This window comes from Rattus norvegicus, chromosome 17, assembly GCF_036323735.1.
Source record: "Rattus norvegicus strain BN/NHsdMcwi chromosome 17, GRCr8, whole genome shotgun sequence".
Classification (NCBI taxonomy): Eukaryota; Metazoa; Chordata; class Mammalia; order Rodentia; family Muridae; genus Rattus; species Rattus norvegicus.
In genome coordinates, this window is record NC_086035.1 from 50,320,714 (window position 1) to 50,344,115 (window position 23,402).

At 39.5% G+C, this 23,402-nt stretch overlaps 1 gene segment (V, D, J or C); it reads right to left on the reverse strand.

The window, feature by feature from the left end:
* Positions 1-23,402, reverse strand: part of Tcrg (T cell receptor gamma chain) — a 44,093-nt gene that overhangs the window by 3,035 nt on the left and 17,656 nt on the right. The window contains 4 exon segments of the C gene segment in view: positions 13,234-13,287; positions 15,093-15,140; positions 17,948-18,277; positions 20,770-20,831. Of these exon segments, the coding sequence occupies positions 13,234-13,287; positions 15,093-15,140; positions 17,948-18,277; positions 20,770-20,831 (494 nt within the window).

The following is a 23,402-nucleotide window of genomic DNA, read 5'->3' on the forward strand; positions in this document are numbered from 1 at the left end:
CAGCTCTCTGCTCCCAGACCCCGTGAGAGAGAGACCTCACCGCCTGGTCAGGTGGGCACTCCTGAGGCTGCAGAGCGGAAGAGACCAACAACACTGCTCACCCCTGCCCACATCCCTGGCCCAAGAGGAAACTGTATAAGGCCTCTGGGCTCCCGTGGGGGAGGGCCCAGGAGCAGCAGGACCCCTGCCTGAGACACCACCTGAACCTGAAGGAAACAGACCGGATAAACAGTTCTCTGCACCCAAATCCCGTGGGAGGGAGAGCTAAACCTTCAGAGAGGCAGACAAGCCTGGGAAACCAGAAGACACTGCTCTCTGCACACACATCTCGGACGCCAGAGGAAAAAGCCAAAGACCATCTGGAACCCTGGTGCACTGAAGCTCCCGGAAGGGGCGGCACAGGTCTTCCTGGTTGCTGCCGCTGCAGAGAGCCCGTGGGCAGCATCCCACGAGCGAACATGAGCCTCGGGACCACAGGTAAGACCAAATTTTCTGCTGCAAGAAAGCTGCCTGGTGAACTCAAGACACAGGCCCACAGGAACAGCTGAAGACCTGTAGAGGGGAAAAACTACACGCCCGAAAGCAGAACACTCTGTCCCCATAACTGACTGAAAGAGAGGAAAACAGGTCTACAGCACTCCTGACACACAGGCTTATAGGACAGTCTAGCCACTGTCAGAAATAGCAGAACAAAGTAACACTAGAGATAATCTGATGGCAAGAGGCAAGCGCAGGAACCCAAGCAACAGAAACCAAGACTACATGGCACCATCGGAGCCCAATTCTCCCATCAAAACAAACATGGAATATCCAAACACACCAGAAAAGCAAGATCTAGTTTCAAAATCATTTTTGATCATGATGCTGGAGGACTTCAAGAAAGACCTGAAGAACTCCCTTAGAGAACAAGTAGAAGCCTACAGAGAGGAATCGCAAAAATGCCTGAAAGAATTCCAGGAAAATACACAAAAAAAAAAAAAAAAAAAAAAGAATTCCAGGAAAACATAAATAAACAAGTAGAAGCCCATAGAGAGGAGACACAAAAATCCCTGAAAGAATTCCAGGAAAACATAAATAAACAAGTAGAAGCCCATAGAGAGGAGACAAAAAAATCCCTGAAAGAATTCCAGGAAAACACAATCAAACAGTTGAAGGAATTAAAAATGGAAATAGAAGCAATCAAGAAAGAACACATGGAAACAACCCTGGATATAGAAAACCAAAAGAAGAGACAAGGAGCTGTAGATACAAGCTTCACCAACAGAATACAAGAGATGGAAGAGAGAATCTCAGGAGCAGAAGATTCCATAGAAATCATTGACTCAACTGTCAAAGATAATGTAAAGCGGAAAAAGCTACTGGTCCAAAACATACAGGAAATCCAGGACTCAAGAGAAGATCAAACCTAAGGATAATAGGTATAGAAGAGAGTGAAGACTCCCAGCTCAAAGGACCAGTAAATATCTTCAACAAAATCATAGAAGAAAACTTCCCTAACCTAAAAAAAGAGATACGCATAGGCATACAAGAAGCCTACAGAACTCCAAATAGATTGGACCAGAAAAGAAACACCTCCCGTCACATAATTGTCAAAACACCATCACACAAAATAAAGAAAGAATATTAAAAGCAGTAAGGGAAAAAGGTCAAGTAACATATAAAGGCAGACCTATCAGAATCACACCAGACTTCTCGCCAGAAACTATGAAGTCCAGAAAATCCTGGACTGATGTCATACAGACCCTAAGAGAACACAAATGCCAGCCCAGGTTACTGTATCCAGCAAAACTCTCAATTAACATTGATGGAGAAACCAAGATATTCCATGACAAAACCAAATTTACACAATATCTTTCTACAAATCCAGCACTACAAAGGATAATAAATGGTAAAGCCCAACATAAGGAGGCAAGCTATACCCTAGAAGAAGCAAGAAACTAATCGCCTTGGCAACAAAACAAAGAAAATGAAAGCACACAAACATAACCTCACATCCAAATATGAATATAACAGGAAGCAATAATCACTATTCCTTAATATCTCTCAATATCAATGGCCTCAACTCCCCAATAAAAAGACATAGATTAACAAACTGGATACGCAACGAGGACCCTGCATTCTGCTGCCTACAGGAAACACACCTCAGAGACAAAGACAGACACTACCTCAGAGTGAAAGGCTGGAAAACAACTTTCCAAGCAAATGGTCAGAAGAAGCAAGCTGGAGTAGCCATTCTAATATCAAATAAAATCAATTTCCAACTAAAAGTCATCAAAAAAGATAAGGAAGGACACTTCATATTCATCAAAGGAAAAATCCACCAAGATGAACTCTCAATCCTAAATATCTATGCCCCAAATACAAGGGCACCTACATATGTAAAACAAACCTTACTAAAGCTCAAAACACACATTGCACCTCACACAATAATAGTGGGAGATTTCAACACCCCACTCTCATCAATGGACAGATCATGGAAACAGAAATTAAACAGTGATGTCGACAGACTAAGAGAAGTCATGAGCCAAATGGACTTAACGGATATTTATAGAACATCCTATCCTAAAGCAAAAGGATATACCTTCTTCTCAGCTCCTCATGGTACTTTCTCCAAAATTGACCATATAATTGGTCAAAAAACGGGCCTCAACAGGTACAGAAAGATAGAAATAATCCCATGCGTGCTATCGGACCACCATGGCCTAAAACTGGTCTTCAATAACAATAAGGGAAGAATGCCCACATATATGTGGAAATTGAACAATGCTCTACTCAATGATAACCTGGTCAAGGAAGAAATAAAGAAAGAAATTAAAAACTTTTTAGAATTTAATGAAAATGAAGGTACAACATACCCAAACTTATGGGACACAATGAAAGCTGTGCTAAGAGGAAAACTCATAGCGCTGAGTGCCTGCAGAAAGAAACAGGAAAGAGCATATGTCAGCAGCTTGACAGCACACCTAAAAGCTCTAGAACAAAAAGAAGCAAATACACCCAGAAGGAGTAGAAGGCAGGAAATAGTCAAACTCAGAGCTGAAATCAACCAAGTAGAAACAAAAAGGACCATAGAAAGAATCAACAGAACCAAAAGTTGTTTCTTTGAGAAAATCAACAAGATAGATAAACCCTTAGCCAGACTAACGAGAGGACACAGAGAGTGCGTCCAAATTAACAAAATCAGAAATGAAAAGGGAGACATAACTACAGATTCAGAGGAAATTCAAAAGATAATCAGATCTTACTATAAAAACCTATATTCAACAAAACTTGAAAATCTTCAGGAAATGGACAATTTCCTAGACAGATACCAGGTATCGAAGTTAAATCAGGAACAGGTAAACCAGTTAAACAACCCCATAACTCCTAAGGAAATAGAAGCAGTCATTAAAGTTCTCCCAACCAAAAAGAGCCCAGGTCCAGACGGGTTTAGTGCACAATTCTATCAAACCTTCATAGAAGACCTCATGCCAATATTATCCAAACTATTCCACAAAATTGAAACAGACGGAGCACTACCGAATTCCTTCTACGAAGCCACAATTACTCTTATACCTAAACCACACAAAGACAGAACAAAGAAAGAGAACTTCAGACCAATTTCCCTTATGAATATCGACGCAAAAATACTCAATAAAATTCTGGCAAACCGAATTCAAGAGCACATCAAAACAATCATCCACCATGATCAAGTAGGCTTCATCCCAGGCATGCAGGGATGGTTTAATATATGGAAAACCATCAACGTGATCCATTATATAAACAAACTAAAAGAACAGAACCACATGATCATTTCATTAGATGCTGAGAAAGCATTTGACAAAATTCAACACCCCTTCATGATAAAAGTCCTGGAAAGAATAGGAATTCAAGGCCCATACCTAAACATAGTAAAAGCCATATACAGCAAACCAGTTGCTAACATTAAACTAAATGGAGAGAAACTTGAAGCAATCCCACTAAAATCAGGGACTAGACAAGGCTGCCCACTCTCTCCCTACTTATTCAATATAGTTCTTGAAGTTCTAGCCAGAGCAATCAGACAACAAAAGGAGATCAAGGGGATACAGATCGGAAAAGAAGAGGTCAAAATATCACTATTTGCAGATGACATGATAGTATATTTAAGTGATCCCAAAAGTTCTGCCAGAGAACTACTAAAGCTGATAAACAACTTCAGCAAAGTGGCTGGGTATAAAATTAACTCAAATAAATCAGTTGCCTTCCTCTATACAAAAGAGAAACAAGCCGAGAAAGAAATTAGGGAAACGACACCCTTCATAATAGACCAAATAATATAAAGTACCTCGGTGTGACTTTAACCAAGCAAGTAAAAGATCTGTATAATAAGAACTTCAAGGCACTGAGGAAAGAAATTGAAGAAGACCTCAGAAGATGGAAAGATCTCCCAGGCTCATGGATTGGCAGGATTAATATGGTAAAAATGGCCATTTTACCAAAAGCAATCTACTGGTTCAATGCAATCCCCATCAAAATACCAATCCAATTCTTCAAAGAGTTAGACAGAACAATTTGCAAATTCATCTGGAATAACAAAAAACTCAGGATAGCTAAAGCTATCCTCAACAATAAAAGGACTTCAGGGGGAATCACTATCCCTGAACTCAAGCAGTATTATAGAGCAATAGTGATAAAAACTGCATGGTATTGGTACAGAGACAGACAGATAGACCAATGGAATAGAATTGAAGACCCAGAAATGAACCCACACACCTGTGGTCACTTGATTTTTGACAAAGGAGCCAAAACCATCCAATGGAAAAAAGATAGCATTTTCAGCAAATGGTGCTGGTTCAACTGGAGGGCAACATGTAGAAGAATGCAGATCGATCCATCCTTATCACCCTGTACAAAGCTTAAGTCCAAGTGGATCAAGGACCTCCACATAAAACCAGACACACTCAAACTAATAGAAGGAAAACTAGGGAAGCATCTGGAACACATGGGCACTGGAAAAAATTTCCTGAACAAAACACCAATGGCTTATGCTCTAAGATCAAGAATCGACAAATGGGATCTCATAAAACTACAAAGCTTCTGTAAGGCAAAGGACACTGTGGTTAGGACAAAACGGCAACCAACAGATTGGGAAAAGATCTTTACCAATCCTACAACAGATAGAGGCCTTATATCCAAAATATACAAAGAACTCAAGAAGTTAGACCGCAGGGAAACAAATAACCCTATTAAAAAATGGGGTTCAGAGCTAAACAAAGAATTCACAGCTGAGGAATGCCGAATGGCTAAGAAACACCTAAAGAAATGTTCAACATCTTTAGTCATAAGGGAAATGCAAATCAAAACAACCCTGAGATTTCACCTCATACCAGTGAGAATGGTTAAGATCAAAAACTCAGGTGACAGCAGATGCTGGCGAGGATGCGGAGAAAGAGGAACACTCCTCCACTGTTGGTGGGATTGCAGACTGGTACAACCATTCTGGAAATCAGTCTGGAGGTTCCTCAGAAAATTGGACATTGAACTGCCTGAGGATCCAGCTATACCTCTCTTGGGCATATACCCAAAAGATGCCCCAACATAGAAAAAAGACACGTGCTGCACTATGTTCATCGCAGCCTTATTTATAATAGCCAGAAGCTGGAAAGAACCCAGATGCCCTTCAACAGAGGAATGGATACAGAAAATGTGGTACATCTACACAATGGAATATTACTCAGCTATCAAAAACAACGAGTTTATGAAATTCGTAGGCAAATGGTTGGAACTGGAAAATATCATCCTGAGTGAGGTAACCCAATCACAGAAAAACACACATGGTATGCACTCATTGATAAGTGGCTATTAGCCCAAATGCTTGAATTACCCTAGATGCCTAGAACAAATGAAACTCAAGACGGATGATCAAAATGTGAATACTTCACTCCTTCTTTAAAAGGGTAACAAGAATACCCTTGGCAGGGAATAGAGAGGCAAAGATTAAAACAGAGACTGAAGGAACACCCATTCAAAGCCTGCCCCACATGTGGCCCATACATATAGAGCCACCCAATTAGACAAGATGGATGAAGCAAAGAAGTGCAGACCAACAGGAGCCGGATGTAGATCGCTCCTGAGAGAGACAGCCAGAATACAGCAAATACAGAGGCGAATGCCAGCAGCAAACCACTGAACTGAGAATAGGACCCCCATTGAAGGAATCAGAGAAAGAACTGGAAGAGCTTGAAGGGGCTCGAGACCCCATATGTACAACAATGCCAAGCAACCAGAGCTTCCAGGGACTAAGCCACTACCTAAAGACTATACATGGACTGACCCTGGACTCTGACCCCATAGGTAGCAATGAATATCCTAGTAAGAGCACCAGTGGAAGGGGAAGCCCTAGGTCCTGCTAAGACTGAACCCCCAGTGAACTAGACTATGGGGGGAGGGCGGCAATGGGAGGAGGGTTGGGAGGGGAACACCCATAAGGAAGGGGAGGGGGGAGGGGGATATTTGCCCGGAAACCGGGAAAGGGAATAACACTTGAAATGTATATAAGAAATACTCAAGTTAATAAAAAAAATAAAAAAAAGAAGGTGTTTAGTATTTCAAAGGATGACACCAAAGGTTTTCCTCTATCATGCATGCATGTGTGTATATACGCATATATATACACACATGAATTTGAACACATACTCTCTCTCAGACCCCCTTCAATCCCATGAACACGTGAAAACATTTAACAAAGACACTGTCATCTATCACAGGCTCATCTTGAATTCTTCATTCTTCTTCCTCTACCCCCAAGAGCTAGGAAAGAAGCATTACAGCACTTACTTGGTGCATCTTAATATTTCTTAGCAAATTACTTTTTGGTTTTTAATTACGAGGGCTGAGCATTTCAGTGCAGATCGTTCTGATAGTGGAAAAAAGTCTACTTTGTAAAGTTTCAGAAACTATCAAATGGAAAAAAGATAGCATTTTCAGCAAATGGTGCTGGTTTAACTGGAGGTCAACATGTAGAAGAATGCAGATCGATCCATGCTTATCACCCTGTACAAAGCTTAAGTACAAGTGGATCAAGGACCTCCACATAAAACCTGATACACTCAAACTAATAGAAGAAAAACTAGGGAAGCATCTGGAACACATGGGCACTGGAAAAATTTTCCTGAACAAAACACCAATGGCTTATGCTCTAAGATCAAGAATCGACAAATGGGATCTCATAAAACTACAAAGCTTCTGTAAGGCAAAGGACACTATTCTTAGGACAAAATGACAACCAACAGATTGGGAAAAGAACTTTACCAATCCTACAACAGATAGAGGCCTTATATCCAAAATATACAAAGAACTCAAGAAGTTAGACCGCAGGGAAACAAATAACCCTATTAAAAAATGGGGTTCAGAGCTAAACAAAGAATTCACAGCTGAGGAATGCCGAATGGCTGAGAAACACCTAAAGAAATGTTCAACATGCTTAGTCATAAGGGACATGCAAATCAAAACAACCCTGAGATTTCACCTCACACCAGTGAGAATGGCTAAGAACAAAAGCTCAGGTGACAGTAGATGCTGGCGAGGATGCAGAGAAAGAGGAACACTCCTCCATTGTTGGTGGGATTGCAGACTGGTACAACCATTCTGGAAATCAGTCTGGAGGTTCCTCAGAAAATTGGACATTGAACTACCTGAGGATCCAGCTATACCTCTCTTGGGCATATACCCAAAAGATGCCCCAACATATAAAAAAGACACGTGCTGTGCTCCACTATGTTCATCGCAGCCTTATTTATAATAGCCAGAAGCTGGAAAGATCCCAGATGCCCTTCAACAGAGGAATGGATACAGAAAATGTGGTACATCTACACAATGGAATATTACTCAGCTATCAAAAACAATGACTTTATGAAATTCGTAGGCAAATGGTTGGAACTGGAAAATATCATCCTGAGTGAGGTAACCCAATCACAGAAAAACACACATGGTATGCACTCATTGATAAGTGGCTATTAGCCCAAATGCTTGAATTACCCTAGATGCCTAGAACAAATGAAACTCAAGACGGGTGATCAAAATGTGAATACTTCACTCCTTCTTTAAAAGGGGAACAAGAATACCCTTGGCAGGGAATAGAGAGGCAAAGATTAAAACAGAGACTGAAGGAACACCCATTCAAAGCCTGCCCCACATGTGGCCCATACATATAGAGCCACCCAATTAGACAAGATGGATGAAGCAAAGAAGTGCAGACCAACAGGAGCCGGATGTAGATCGCTCCTGAGAGAGACAGCCAGAATACAGCAAATACAGAGGCGAATGCCAGCAGCAAACCACTGAACTGAGAATAGGACCCCCATTGAAGGAATCAGAGAAAGAACTGGAAGAGCTTGAAGGGGCTCGAGACCCCATATGTACAACAATGCCAAGCAACCAGAGCTTCCAGGGACTAAGCCACTACCTAAAGACTATACATGGACTGACCCTGGACTCTGACCCCATAGGTAGCAATGAATATCCTAGTAAGAGCACCAGTGGAAGGGGAAGCCCTAGGTCCTGCTAAGACTGAACCCCCAGTGAACTAGACTATGGGGGGAGGGCGGCAATGGGAGGAGGGTTGGGAGGGGAACACCCATAAGGAAGGGGAGGGGGGAGGGGGATATTTGCCCGGAAACCGGGAAAGGGAATAACACTTGAAATGTATATAAGAAATACTCAAGTTAATAAAAAAAATAAAAAAAAGAAGGTGTTTAGTATTTCAAAGGATGACACCAAAGGTTTTCCTCTATCATGCATGCATGTGTGTATATACGCATATATATACACACATGAATTTGAACACATACTCTCTCTCAGACCCCCTTCAATCCCATGAACACGTGAAAACATTTAACAAAGACACTGTCATCTATCACAGGCTCATCTTGAATTCTTCATTCTTCTTCCTCTACCCCCAAGAGCTAGGAAAGAAGCATTACAGCACTTACTTGGTGCATCTTAATATTTCTTAGCAAATTACTTTTTGGTTTTTAATTACGAGGGCTGAGCATTTCAGTGCAGATCGTTCTGATAGTGGAAAAAAGTCTACTTTGTAAAGTTTCAGAAACTATCAAATGGAAAAAAGATAGCATTTTCAGCAAATGGTGCTGGTTTAACTGGAGGTCAACATGTAGAAGAATGCAGATCGATCCATGCTTATCACCCTGTACAAAGCTTAAGTACAAGTGGATCAAGGACCTCCACATAAAACCTGATACACTCAAACTAATAGAAGAAAAACTAGGGAAGCATCTGGAACACATGGGCACTGGAAAAATTTTCCTGAACAAAACACCAATGGCTTATGCTCTAAGATCAAGAATCGACAAATGGGATCTCATAAAACTACAAAGCTTCTGTAAGGCAAAGGACACTATTCTTAGGACAAAATGACAACCAACAGATTGGGAAAAGAACTTTACCAATCCTACAACAGATAGAGGCCTTATATCCAAAATATACAAAGAACTCAAGAAGTTAGACCGCAGGGAAACAAATAACCCTATTAAAAAATGGGGTTCAGAGCTAAACAAAGAATTCACAGCTGAGGAATGCCGAATGGCTGAGAAACACCTAAAGAAATGTTCAACATGCTTAGTCATAAGGGACATGCAAATCAAAACAACCCTGAGATTTCACCTCACACCAGTGAGAATGGCTAAGAACAAAAGCTCAGGTGACAGTAGATGCTGGCGAGGATGCAGAGAAAGAGGAACACTCCTCCATTGTTGGTGGGATTGCAGACTGGTACAACCATTCTGGAAATCAGTCTGGAGGTTCCTCAGAAAATTGGACATTGAACTACCTGAGGATCCAGCTATACCTCTCTTGGGCATATACCCAAAAGATGCCCCAACATATAAAAAAGACACGTGCTGTGCTCCACTATGTTCATCGCAGCCTTATTTATAATAGCCAGAAGCTGGAAAGATCCCAGATGCCCTTCAACAGAGGAATGGATACAGAAAATGTGGTACATCTACACAATGGAATATTACTCAGCTATCAAAAACAATGACTTTATGAAATTCGTAGGCAAATGGTTGGAACTGGAAAATATCATCCTGAGTGAGGTAACCCAATCACAGAAAAACACACATGGTATGCACTCATTGATAAGTGGCTATTAGCCCAAATGCTTGAATTACCCTAGATGCCTAGAACAAATGAAACTCAAGACGGGTGATCAAAATGTGAATACTTCACTCCTTCTTTAAAAGGGGAACAAGAATACCCTTGGCAGGGAATAGAGAGGCAAAGATTAAAACAGAGACTGAAGGAACACCCATTCAAAGCCTGCCCCACATGTGGCCCATACATATAGAGCCACCCAATTAGACAAGATGGATGAAGCAAAGAAGTGCAGACCAACAGGAGCCGGATGTAGATCGCTCCTGAGAGAGACAGCCAGAATACAGCAAATACAGAGGCGAATGCCAGCAGCAAACCACTGAACTGAGAATAGGACCCCCATTGAAGGAATCAGAGAAAGAACTGGAAGAGCTTGAAGGGGCTCGAGACCCCATATGTACAACAATGCCAAGCAACCAGAGCTTCCAGGGACTAAGCCACTACCTAAAGACTATACATGGACTGACCCTGGACTCTGACCCCATAGGTAGCAATGAATATCCTAGTAAGAGCACCAGTGGAAGGGGAAGCCCTAGGTCCTGCTAAGACTGAACCCCCAGTGAACTAGACTATGGGGGGAGGGCGGCAATGGGAGGAGGGTTGGGAGGGGAACACCCATAAGGAAGGGGAGGGGGGAGGGGGATATTTGCCCGGAAACCGGGAAAGGGAATAACACTTGAAATGTATATAAGAAATACTCAAGTTAATAAAAAAAATAAAAAAAAGAAGGTGTTTAGTATTTCAAAGGATGACACCAAAGGTTTTCCTCTATCATGCATGCATGTGTGTATATACGCATATATATACACACATGAATTTGAACACATACTCTCTCTCAGACCCCCTTCAATCCCATGAACACGTGAAAACATTTAACAAAGACACTGTCATCTATCACAGGCTCATCTTGAATTCTTCATTCTTCTTCCTCTACCCCCAAGAGCTAGGAAAGAAGCATTACAGCACTTACTTGGTGCATCTTAATATTTCTTAGCAAATTACTTTTTGGTTTTTAATTACGAGGGCTGAGCATTTCAGTGCAGATCGTTCTGATAGTGGAAAAAAGTCTACTTTGTAAAGTTTCAGAAACTATCAAATGGAAAAAAGATAGCATTTTCAGCAAATGGTGCTGGTTTAACTGGAGGTCAACATGTAGAAGAATGCAGATCGATCCATGCTTATCACCCTGTACAAAGCTTAAGTACAAGTGGATCAAGGACCTCCACATAAAACCTGATACACTCAAACTAATAGAAGAAAAACTAGGGAAGCATCTGGAACACATGGGCACTGGAAAAATTTTCCTGAACAAAACACCAATGGCTTATGCTCTAAGATCAAGAATCGACAAATGGGATCTCATAAAACTACAAAGCTTCTGTAAGGCAAAGGACACTATTCTTAGGACAAAATGACAACCAACAGATTGGGAAAAGAACTTTACCAATCCTACAACAGATAGAGGCCTTATATCCAAAATATACAAAGAACTCAAGAAGTTAGACCGCAGGGAAACAAATAACCCTATTAAAAAATGGGGTTCAGAGCTAAACAAAGAATTCACAGCTGAGGAATGCCGAATGGCTGAGAAACACCTAAAGAAATGTTCAACATGCTTAGTCATAAGGGACATGCAAATCAAAACAACCCTGAGATTTCACCTCACACCAGTGAGAATGGCTAAGAACAAAAGCTCAGGTGACAGTAGATGCTGGCGAGGATGCAGAGAAAGAGGAACACTCCTCCATTGTTGGTGGGATTGCAGACTGGTACAACCATTCTGGAAATCAGTCTGGAGGTTCCTCAGAAAATTGGACATTGAACTACCTGAGGATCCAGCTATACCTCTCTTGGGCATATACCCAAAAGATGCCCCAACATATAAAAAAGACACGTGCTGTGCTCCACTATGTTCATCGCAGCCTTATTTATAATAGCCAGAAGCTGGAAAGATCCCAGATGCCCTTCAACAGAGGAATGGATACAGAAAATGTGGTACATCTACACAATGGAATATTACTCAGCTATCAAAAACAATGACTTTATGAAATTCGTAGGCAAATGGTTGGAACTGGAAAATATCATCCTGAGTGAGGTAACCCAATCACAGAAAAACACACATGGTATGCACTCATTGATAAGTGGCTATTAGCCCAAATGCTTGAATTACCCTAGATGCCTAGAACAAATGAAACTCAAGACGGGTGATCAAAATGTGAATACTTCACTCCTTCTTTAAAAGGGGAACAAGAATACCCTTGGCAGGGAATAGAGAGGCAAAGATTAAAACAGACACAGAAGGAACACCCATTCAGAGCCTGCCCCACCTGTGGCCCATGCATATACAGCCATCCAAGTAGACAAGATGGATGAAGTAAAGAAGTGCAGACCGACAGGAGCCGGATGTAGATCGCTCCTGAGAGACACAGCCAGAATACAGCAAATACCGAGGCGAATGCCAGCAGCAAACCACTGAACTGAAAATGGGACCCCCGTTGAAGGAATCAGAGAAAGGACTGGAAGAGCTTGAAGGGGCTCGAGACCCCTTATGAACAACAATGCCAAGCAACCAGAGCTTCCAGGGACTAAGCCACTACCTAAAAACTATACATGGACTGACCCTGGACTCTGACCTCATAGGTAGCAATGAATATCCTAGTAAGAGCACCAGTGGAAGGGGAAGCCCTGGGTCCTGCTAAGACTGAACCCCCAGTGAACTAGATTGTTGGGGGGAGGGTGGCAAGTGGGGGAGGATAGGAGGGGAACACCCATAAAGAAGGGGAGGGTGGTGGGGGATGTTTGCCCGGAAACCAGGAAAGGGAATAACACTCGAAATGTATATAAGAAATACTCAAGTTAATAAAAAAGAAAAAGAATGCTGAAAAAAAAATTGCTAAAGTAAAAAAAAAAGAAATTGTTTTTGATCTATAGTGACATGGAGGAAAAGATTGATTTAAAATGCAACTCACACTCTTCTACTGCAGTTAGCGATTGTTTTCATTTGTCTTTTTAGCGTTAATCCAAGAAGGTTCAGAAGATGAGGTGATAGAAGAAAAACACTTTTTCAAGAGGTAAAGGCAAGCATATATTCAAACTTACCATTTTCATGTCTGAAAACACTCTCTCTGGGATCGACATTAATAGTTGTGAAAGCTAAAAGAAATTAAGGTACCAGTTAGCTATTCATGTTTATTATTGACTCTGTGTGTGTGTGTGTGTGTGTGTGTGTGTGTGTGTGTGTGTGTGAATTAATATATATTAACTATTGTCACAGACACCAGAGAAGTCATATTAAAAAGTATGAGGCTAAAAATTCCAAGAATAATTGACGTTACTTTGAAATTTTGTAGGTAATGGTTATTGTATAGTTTAACACACAAAGATACCAAAGTACATATTTTGAAGTATACATTTTTTTAATCACACCTGAAATACTATATTCAAGACTGCCTGCTTTTTTTTCTCTATCCAAAATTCCATGCAAAAAATTGCCAGAATGTTGCACAAAAGATACGGTCAATGGAAGGAATTTCAAATGGGCTGATTTCAGATTTCTAATATCTTATGTTCTACCTACAATGAATGTGTCTAAACTTAGAGTCAACAACAACAAAAAAAAATCATATGTCCTTGAGGGAATCTGATTTAGGCCAATTTCTAGCTAAGCAGAGGAAGGCAGCCACAGCTAATTTCTCCAAATTTCCCATGCAGATGCTTGGTTTCTGAAGGCCAGGTGCTTGTGGACATGCTTATGAGTATTCGTAAGAGCTGCTGTCTGTCCTGTGACCACTACTGCTCCGGGACTGGATAAATGCATCTTGGGCATCATCATGTTTAATTCTCCTGTAATACTAAAGGGAGTTAAATTCTAGATATCCTAACTACAAATTAAGAAATACATTTTAAAGAGCTTATGTAACTCATAACAGTGAATGAGAGGGTCAATGTTTAAAAGATTTGAAAAGTGTGTGTGTGTGTGTGTGTGTGTGTGTGTGTGTGTGTGTGTGTGTGTGATTTGAAAGTGAATTTAATAAATAGGATATGAGGGGAAATACTTTTGTAAATTTCATCAAACATGTAGTGAATTGATATTTTTCAATCAAAATAAAAATATTTGGAATAGGATACTTGTTTGAGAATATATTACACTTAGACATCAATAATGAAAAATAAGCATGACCACAAATTCATGAATTCTGATAAATGATCAAGAGATTAAATCTGAGAAACTATGGGGTAAGAAGAATAGCTAAGTTAAACCAGGAAAAACTAGCTATAGGTCTCAACATGTATTCACTGAAACACTGATAGAACATTCTCAAACCTGGGAAAGATATCGACATCCAAGCACAAGAGGTATTTAAAATTCCAAAAACAATCAGAAAAGGACTTCTGCATGGTCCGTTAAAGCCAAGATAGGAAAACTACAATAGAAAGAATCCATGAAAGACTGCAGAAGAAAAATACCAAGTCACAGAGGCACACATCAGGCTTTCAGAGCTCCCAGCAAAGACCCTCTTCAAAACTAAAAAATCTGCTGATAATGTATGCAGTGGGATCTAGAAAATAGTATCTGAAAATCAATGGAGACCTTTTAAGCACAAAATGAAACACTTTGTGGCCAGCCAGTAAACCAGCACTGTTGAAGGATCTTAAAATCCTACACATCATAAGGAAGAAAGAAAGACAATGTTAGCCAGAGAGAACAGCAAAGGAGAAATTTCATGAGGGAAATATGTGAAGAAAGGAGAAGCAGATAGACATCTCAGCAACAGTCATTCAGAGCATCTCATAGGACTCTCATTTGTTAATATGATGCCAAGGAAATGATTGATTGCTTTAAATGTCACTTAGCACTCAGTCTCTTCTGCAAAATTCATCTTGTTTTTTCTACCTAGAGCAGGGTAGATTCAAAAGGTAAAATGACTAGAAGGAGGACAAGACAATCTGAAACTTACCGCTCTCGGTCTTCAAAGCAGATTTTGTGGGAGTAATGATGTTGGCAGCTAAAGGAAAGAAAAGCAAACACTAATCAGCTATCTATGGCTACTATTTTACCGTATTTGTAGATATGTATATAGAAACATGAATATACATATTTGCACACATGTGCATAAAAATTTAGTGTGGAAAGAAGGACAGCCATTAAACTGTGAGGCTCGCAATCCCAGAAACATTTGCTGCATTGTATGTAATTTAGTTGGTGACATTCATATATGATGATTCTACATGTGAACCTGTTGAAGGTCACAATGATTACACATTTATCATAACTCAGTGTAATTCCCAACACTTCCCTGTCAGCCCTATTTCCTGTGTACTAGGTCCTAGAACACTGTCTGCAACCAAAGAGAAGATGTACTAATGCGTGCTCAATGGAGAAGTAAACAGCGTATCAGTGGATCTATGGGCCTGCACACACTTAGCTTTCCTGTCACAGTATGAGAAGCCTGGTCTATCCAGAGAGGATACAAAGTAAGATTCTATCTAAAAAAAGAAGTAAAAGAAAGAAACCTGCTTAGATATAAATTCTAATTATAACATTAAAGTCCGTGGGCAGTTATTTATGGGGATATGCAGATAATCCGAGTTATATTTTTAGTTTTCTGTATAAAACTTGCGATAAGAGAGATAGAATTATGAGTTTTTAAAAGTAAAAATAATATGGTGTTTAATTATTTTAAATGATGTTGGAAAAGAATACATATGTTATTTGAGCTTCTTTTTTTCTTTTTGCTACATGTGTTCTCATAGGTATGCATTTCTTTCCACTATTCGATTTTATTGAAGAGGTTCAGTATGCAGGGAAATGCACTTGAGTACACACACACACACACACACACACACACACACACACACACACACACACGTATGGGTGTCTTAATGAAAATATAAAATATAAATATGATCATGTTTGGTTTCTATCTTCAAGGTCTCCCTGATGGCTCTAAAAGTCTGCTTTTTTTCCCTTTGAGTGACTTTATTACCTGAAAAAACAAAAATCACTATCACCATGTGCCGATTGAGGTACAAAGACTAGAATTACTAATAATATAATCTATATGTTTATAAACTCTTACCCAAAGGTAACTGCAGTCTTAGAGGCCAGCTTCATGTACTTTTATAAGCACATCACTAAGTTCTATCTCACTGTATGACTTTGAAGCTTCAACTATCAAGACAAAACATACCCTGGAGGCAGCATGTGAAAGTCCATTGAATCATGTTACAGAAAATGCCCTTGATCTCTTTCCTGCCAGGAGATGCACATGGCAGATGCTTGTTTTAAAGTTCGCTGTAAGCAGATTTTAGTAAGTGAAATGTCTTGTCTGTACAGCTTCATCCCCAAGGGTTTTACTGTTCTTTCATTTTTTCCTGACCACTAGAAAGGTTATAACATAATCAAACTAATAAAATGGTTATGTTAGCTTTCTGCTTTGTATATTTATCTTGCCGCTATCTCTTTAAGCTGGAAGAAGAATACGGGGCTATCTTGTAATGATTTTCTAGGCTGCACCAAACAACTTATTTCATTACTGTTAATTCATTTTCTCTCCATGACAACCATAGGTTAAAACAAAGTATCCCAGAGGACAAGGACTTACTGAGGACATCTGATGCACAAATGGCAAAGATGTCATCAGGTTTTGCTATTTGTATGTTTCTCCACTAGATTGAACAGGCTTGTTAACCACATGTGAGAAAATAAACGAATTACTTTTCTCTGTCACTCTAAGGCCTTAGAAATGCTTTCAAAATAGGATGACAACATACGCACACGGTGAGCTAGCTAGAGGCCCACCACCAGTCTTTGCCCACTCGGCCCTCTGCTGAGCTATGTGAAAATGCCTAGGAAGTGGTATCTGAAAAATGCATGATTTTAAATGATGAGGAACAGAGTGCAGGCTCTCTCCTCTGCAGCCATTGGGACACTAACTCATCCTAAACTCTTTACACCCACACTAACTCATCCTAAACTCTTTACACCCACTCATCTCAGTCAGTCAGTCAGTCAGTCAGTCAGTCAGTCAGTCAGTCAGTCAGTCACTCACTCACTCACTCACTCACTCGCTCGCTCACTCACTCACTCACTCACTCACTCTGTCTGGCATGCAAAAGACGTAGCAAATGCCAACCCAAGTGGCTGCCTTTACCAATAGCAAGAAATCTGCTGAACGTGGGAAACAGAGATGTGCTATGTATGTTAGCCTCATCCAAACTTAAATTATGATTGCATGTAACATGCCATGTAAAACAAAAATCAGAAAATCTCAAGGCTAGCATACATCTTCAGGGGCCAAACTGACCTATTTTTGTTGTTTTTGTTGTTGACTGTAAATATGTTGTGTGAACACTATCTTGTCAGTTAAAAACTTTCTGTAACCCAAATTTAGTGTGTCAAAATCCAAGTAGGTAATTCTGTTTGTTTCACAGGAAGAACATTTCTGAAAGAGCTCCATTGTTCTTATGTCTGCATTGAGCAAAGGCAGCAAGACGAAACTGCATTGTGTGCACTGAGTTACTAGATGCTCTAGGGTATGTTTACTCATTTAATCCAGGCAGTAATTATTAAAAAATATGATACAATATTTATGTTTTGCATAGTGTCGCTTAGGTTAAGTAAATTGGAAGCAAATATTCTGCTAGTTTTGCCCACCTGTAGCATTCTCTGGGACAGAGCAGCATGGTTCTGTGCTTATGATGTTATAAGATTGAAGAAAGATCCACGCTTTATTTTTATAAATACATAGTATAACAACAGGACTATTCCCTTTACATATGAAAAGTTGTATGTACCTTAACTTACACATACCTTTGTCTATCGGAGGAAACAGAATCTCTTGGTCAACTCCTCCTTTGTTGTTTTCGTGTTTGACAATACATCTGTGTTCTTTATCTATTGAATCTTCTGTCACTGTCAGCCAGCTGAATATCATGTATCTGTCATTAGTTCTTATGGTGTTTCCCTCTTGAGATTCCAGAATTTTATCATCATCCTTTTCTTTCCAGTATACCTTTATAATGTCAGGAAAGAATTTCTCAAGGAGACAAAGATATGTCCCACCCTTAACGAGATTTGTTTCAGCAACAGATGGAAGAAAAGTAATAGGCTTGGGAGAAATGTCTGAGTCAATGAGTTTGTCTGCAGAAAATGTAAAATATAAAAAGAAAATTGTTAGGGAGTCTTGGATGTTGAATGGATTTGACACAAACTGTGCACAGTGCTTGGAAGACAAATTAAGACTAGCACCCACTATAGACCTCTGCCTACCATAGGTTGCACAGACTTACTTTTGCTCCCACTTTACAGATACACAATTAGTAAATGTCTTTGTCTCTTAGACTGATGGAGTAAGCCATTCTCCCATGCATTTGAAATTCAAGTAGCCCACTTTCTACTATGCTGAATCTCAAAGTAGGTTGTCTATTTTAGTGTCTATCTCCTTCCAAGTACATTTTGCCCATTGAGTTGAGCCCTTGGTCGTGCCCATGGATCTCTACTGCCAATTGTACAGTCCCTAGTGTACAGCATCTCATTTCCACATCTAATCCACTCTTGGTTTGGGAGCTGCATTGTTCTAAAGCTTCTCTTTGAATGACTTGTAGTCTTTTGAATTTGGAGAAAACAAGAACAAATCCACAACTTCTACTAAAAATACTCGATGTCTTTATATTAATCTTACAGAGTGACCCATTAAAGGTGGAGGTTATTATCTTTAAGGTACAGGCCAACTGTGAATGAGAATATTAATTTTAAGAACAGCAGTTGGGTAGAATCTTTGTAGCACAGTACCAAGAAAAAAAAACACCCATAATCAGTATTGTGTACCTACTCTACCCTGATTGTGTAAATACAATTAAAATATACACAGACAAATGATTGGAAATTCTACAGAATAATGGCCATAAGTGTTTGTGCTTATTTATATATTTTAACAATTCTTCTATGATCAATAGGAACCTTAATAACTATAAGAAGAAATCTGTTCCCTTCAAAGGTTTTCAAGTATAAATCAGCTTTTAACCTAGCATGTAATTACATTTTTAAATATTTTTTCACTTTTTATGAACCAATTACAGTATTCATATATTTGAACATTTAATAAGTATATATTCAGCAATATTATAGGCATTTTGTGATTCAGATGAGTTCAATGATTGGTATCTAGGTGGATTATAACATGAATTCTTACTAGGATCCAACTGCAACTAATAAATGACTGAGTTATTTTACAAAGTAAATTCATGTTTTCCTCTGGGGTGGGGCCTCTGGCATGATAGGCAAGAATTCTACCACTGAGCAGCATTCCCAACCCAGGATATGAATTCTTAGTGATGATCTCATAAGCCATTCCTTGTTTGGAAAATCTCCTTTTGACTTGAAGATTCCCTGACAGTTTTCCGAGCATTGAATTTAATTCTGCACTATGAACCAGAACATAACGTGTGGTTATTTCTATCTTCATGAGAGTAGAGGCAGCTGTGAATTATAAGCCAAGGAGTGCTATTTAGTACAGCTTACCTTCTTTTAGATTCTTCAATATTTCCAACAAATTTGATACCAATACAGAAATACACGTGTATAGTAATGTAGCATAATGACTGCAGATACACACACTCCCTTAACATCTAGCCTTCAAAATATTTTCCAGTGTTATTTTTCACTTTTATAACTTGTGGCCACATTCTCTTAATTTTTCCTGGTCCACATTTCAAGAATCATTCATTCAAAATGCTTGCACCGACAAGTGTTTCAGATCTTATACGGTTTGAGATGTGAAAGGCTCATCCTAGATTTGGGCTTTAAAAAGCTATAGCTATTACACAAATTAAGGAATCAAGTAACCCAGGGCCACTCAACTTTCTAGAAGCCACAGTCCAAGACCTTGTGAGGCTTAATCACAGCATCGGGAAGCTCTTCAGTGCAAAGTTTATGTCTCAGCTACCCTTTTTACCTCTGCCAGTCTGAGCAAAACTATTTGCTACTTGAGAGCATAGATGGTCAAAGGCAGATGCAGAGCCATGAAGGGTCTTTCCATGGACCTGGGACTCAAATGCCATCTGGAAGATGCACATCCCACTAAACCCAGCCTTATTCGGACAGCATCCTAGTGTCTCAGAGCCATTCATTCTGTCTGTTCCCACACTACCTGAAGCTGTCAGGTATATGAGATAGATGTGTTGACATCCTTAGAATTTTCTGTAAGAAGTTTTCACTGTACTTAGGCTTGTATTATAATCAAGAATAGGGATAGTGCAGGTCTCTGAAGAAAAGAACCTAATGCAATTCTCCAAATATACAGAGAAGAATTATAAAATTCCACTTCGAGGAGCACCACTTAAAAGATATTCTACAAAAGGGTAACCTGATGCAATATTGGCAAATAGCATAAACAGTCCTCCCAGAATTCTAACTGCCATCTTGTCTGAGCATTTTAATTGCCGGATTTCAGTTTGCTAACTGACAAGGAAGGAAGAAATTGCTTATAATGTAGCTTTCTTTCTATATCCAGTAACTCATAAATGTGAAGTTGTGGACAGATATGACCGATCATAATTGTTACTGTTTTTCTAAAAACAAGAAAAAACTCATTAGTTATTCACTCTAAGATAACAACACAACAGCTTCCTTACCTGAGGGAATTACTACGAGTTTTGTCCCTTTGGCAAATACCTTGACCCACGATGTGCCTGACACATTGTTCAGAGCTTCTACAAATACGTGAGCCTCTCTTGAGCTTCAGTGCGATAAGCCAGTTAGGAACTCTTATCTTAGAAAGATGACCTGGATTCCTTAGGGACGTTTTGTATCATCCAATAGTTTGTAAGTTTCCTTCACAAATTCTTCTCTTCTCTAAGGTAGTGATGACTGGAAAGTGTCAACAGACAGTGGGAATGGTAAAAGGTAAAGAGGGCTGGGCCACGCCACAAACCAGCTAGTTTTCTAACTTACCAGGAAATGTATTCTCAGAATTAAGTCTCTCCTTTTTTGTGTGTGATTCTCAGAGGTTTAATTTTGATGAAACTGGTATGATAAGTCACCAAGGTGCCTCTGTTCTCAGAAATGCCAAGGCCACTTCTTCAATAATTTGTGGTTTCTTGAGGGAGAAAACTGTTTAGCAATGGCAATGGAAATGTACCAACCAAAATTTAAAGATGGTGAGCCAAGCCCTGCATGGCTAGTGAAGAAACGAGCTCTTAACATCAGGATTCTCTATCAGGGTGGTGCCTACTAGGAAATGGCTTCAGTGACAACTTCCTTTTTCTCACATATAAGAAAATAAAATTATACAATTCTACCTCCCATGGAATCATGCATTCCTTATTTACAGTAGAAAGTAGTAACTAAAATCTGGTATTTGGAAAATCTGGAAAAAAGAAAAAAATGCCCCCTGAAGGCAGTTTGGTAAACTCAGGTTGCTCACCCCAATAGGAGGAGAGGAATGTCCAGAAATGTTCTGGAGCCCAGCTGAAAGTCCTACCAGACCCGGCTTACTACCATGTCCAAGACTCAAGAGTCCATGCATGCATTTCCTGAGCACACATGAACTCTGTTCCAGGGGATGAAAGACTGTTGGTGATCAGAACAACTATCAATGGCCCACTCAGAGCCACCGAGCCAGATGAGAGGACAAAACCATAGAAGAAAACTATATCCCAAATACAGTTTTACATGTAAATGTTAAAATTTTAGTTTTATTTCTGTGAATATTTTGCCTGCATATGTGTATGTAAGAACATATATACAGTGCCCACAGAAGCCAGAGAAGGCATGAATGCCCTGGAACTGGAGTTACGGGCAGTTATAAGCCTTCATGTAGGTAATGGGAACCAAACCCGTGACCCCTGTAATAACAGAAAGCACTTGTACTAAGTTACCTCTCCAGCTCCCAAGTGGCATTTTGAGACAAAAGAATAGTTTATACATTGAGTTCACATCAGTTCTTTTCCAGAAACGTTGATGTTGTTTACCGACTTCTGTTGCTAACCAGTTGGGATTTCTATAAGAAAGCTGAGTAGGCTATTTGCTTCCTATATCTATATCTCTATCTTTATCTATATCTATATCATCTATATCTATATCTATATCTATACCTATATCTATATCTATATCTAAATCTATCTACATATATCTGTATCTCTATATATAATGTGTGTGTGTGTATATATATATATATATATATATATATATATAGTATTTTCCTAAAAATATATACTATATCTATTGACCTGTGTGAGAGGTGAAAGGCAGAAACTTTCACAGACTGGTGTCATTTTGATTTCACAGGTGCCATCACAATCTAATGACAATTCTCCATTCACACTCTCCAGGTTCTGCCACGGTGAGAACTAATGCTAATCAAAACGTTTTCTAAAAGAAGCTTGGCTTGGCAATCATCATAGGAGAGACAGGAAAAGCCACAAAGACAAGTGCAGTCACCTTTGTAGGTCACCAGTTTCAGACCATTCTGGGCTTTAGCTTCCGTATTTGCAGTGATAACTCTGAGATAAATGAAACCTAAGTCCCAGTGTTATGCCTAGTCCTGATAGCTGTGAACCCATGAATAAGAGTACTGAAGGCTCTTGGTGATCTTAGGATTGTGAGGGAAGCCAAGGAGCAGGGATAGGAAGGTTTTCTAACAGGTACCTTGAGATGCTGAGAGCTGTAAGATCCCAGGAGCACAATAGTATGTGGGTTCATCTGATGTGATACCATTGTTGACTAACAGGATAAAGGTACCTTCATTCTTATCTGTGTCCAAGTGAGAGATGGGTTTTTTATGTTTTCTATACTATCTAACAGGTTTCAAACAGTATTTGATTATAATAATCACACAGGAAGAGTTTCATTATTATACACAGTATAGAATACGACGAGAATTCCACAGTCATAGAAGAAAATTGCAGAGCCTTATGAATAGTAAAAATCCTTCATAGATGCAGAGTTTCCCCAGAGTCTGAAGCTTGATTCCAAGTATTATAATAATCATATAGCTATACACTATACACACTATTGTAAATGAACACCTGTTTTATCTCTTCATAATTATTCATTTTCAGTAAAGTATGTTGAGTAGCAAAAGAGGAATCTGTTATTCATCAAGGTGTGCTACAAAAGTTGTTTTACTAATCGAATTTTAAGTAAAAACCTGGTTTTCCACTTTTTCTACTTGAATTTATTAATATAAAGAAGCTGCTTACTTGTTTAAAAAGTGAAGTTATTGTGCACATAGTTTGAGAAGTGATAGCGCTAGAGAGAATAAGAA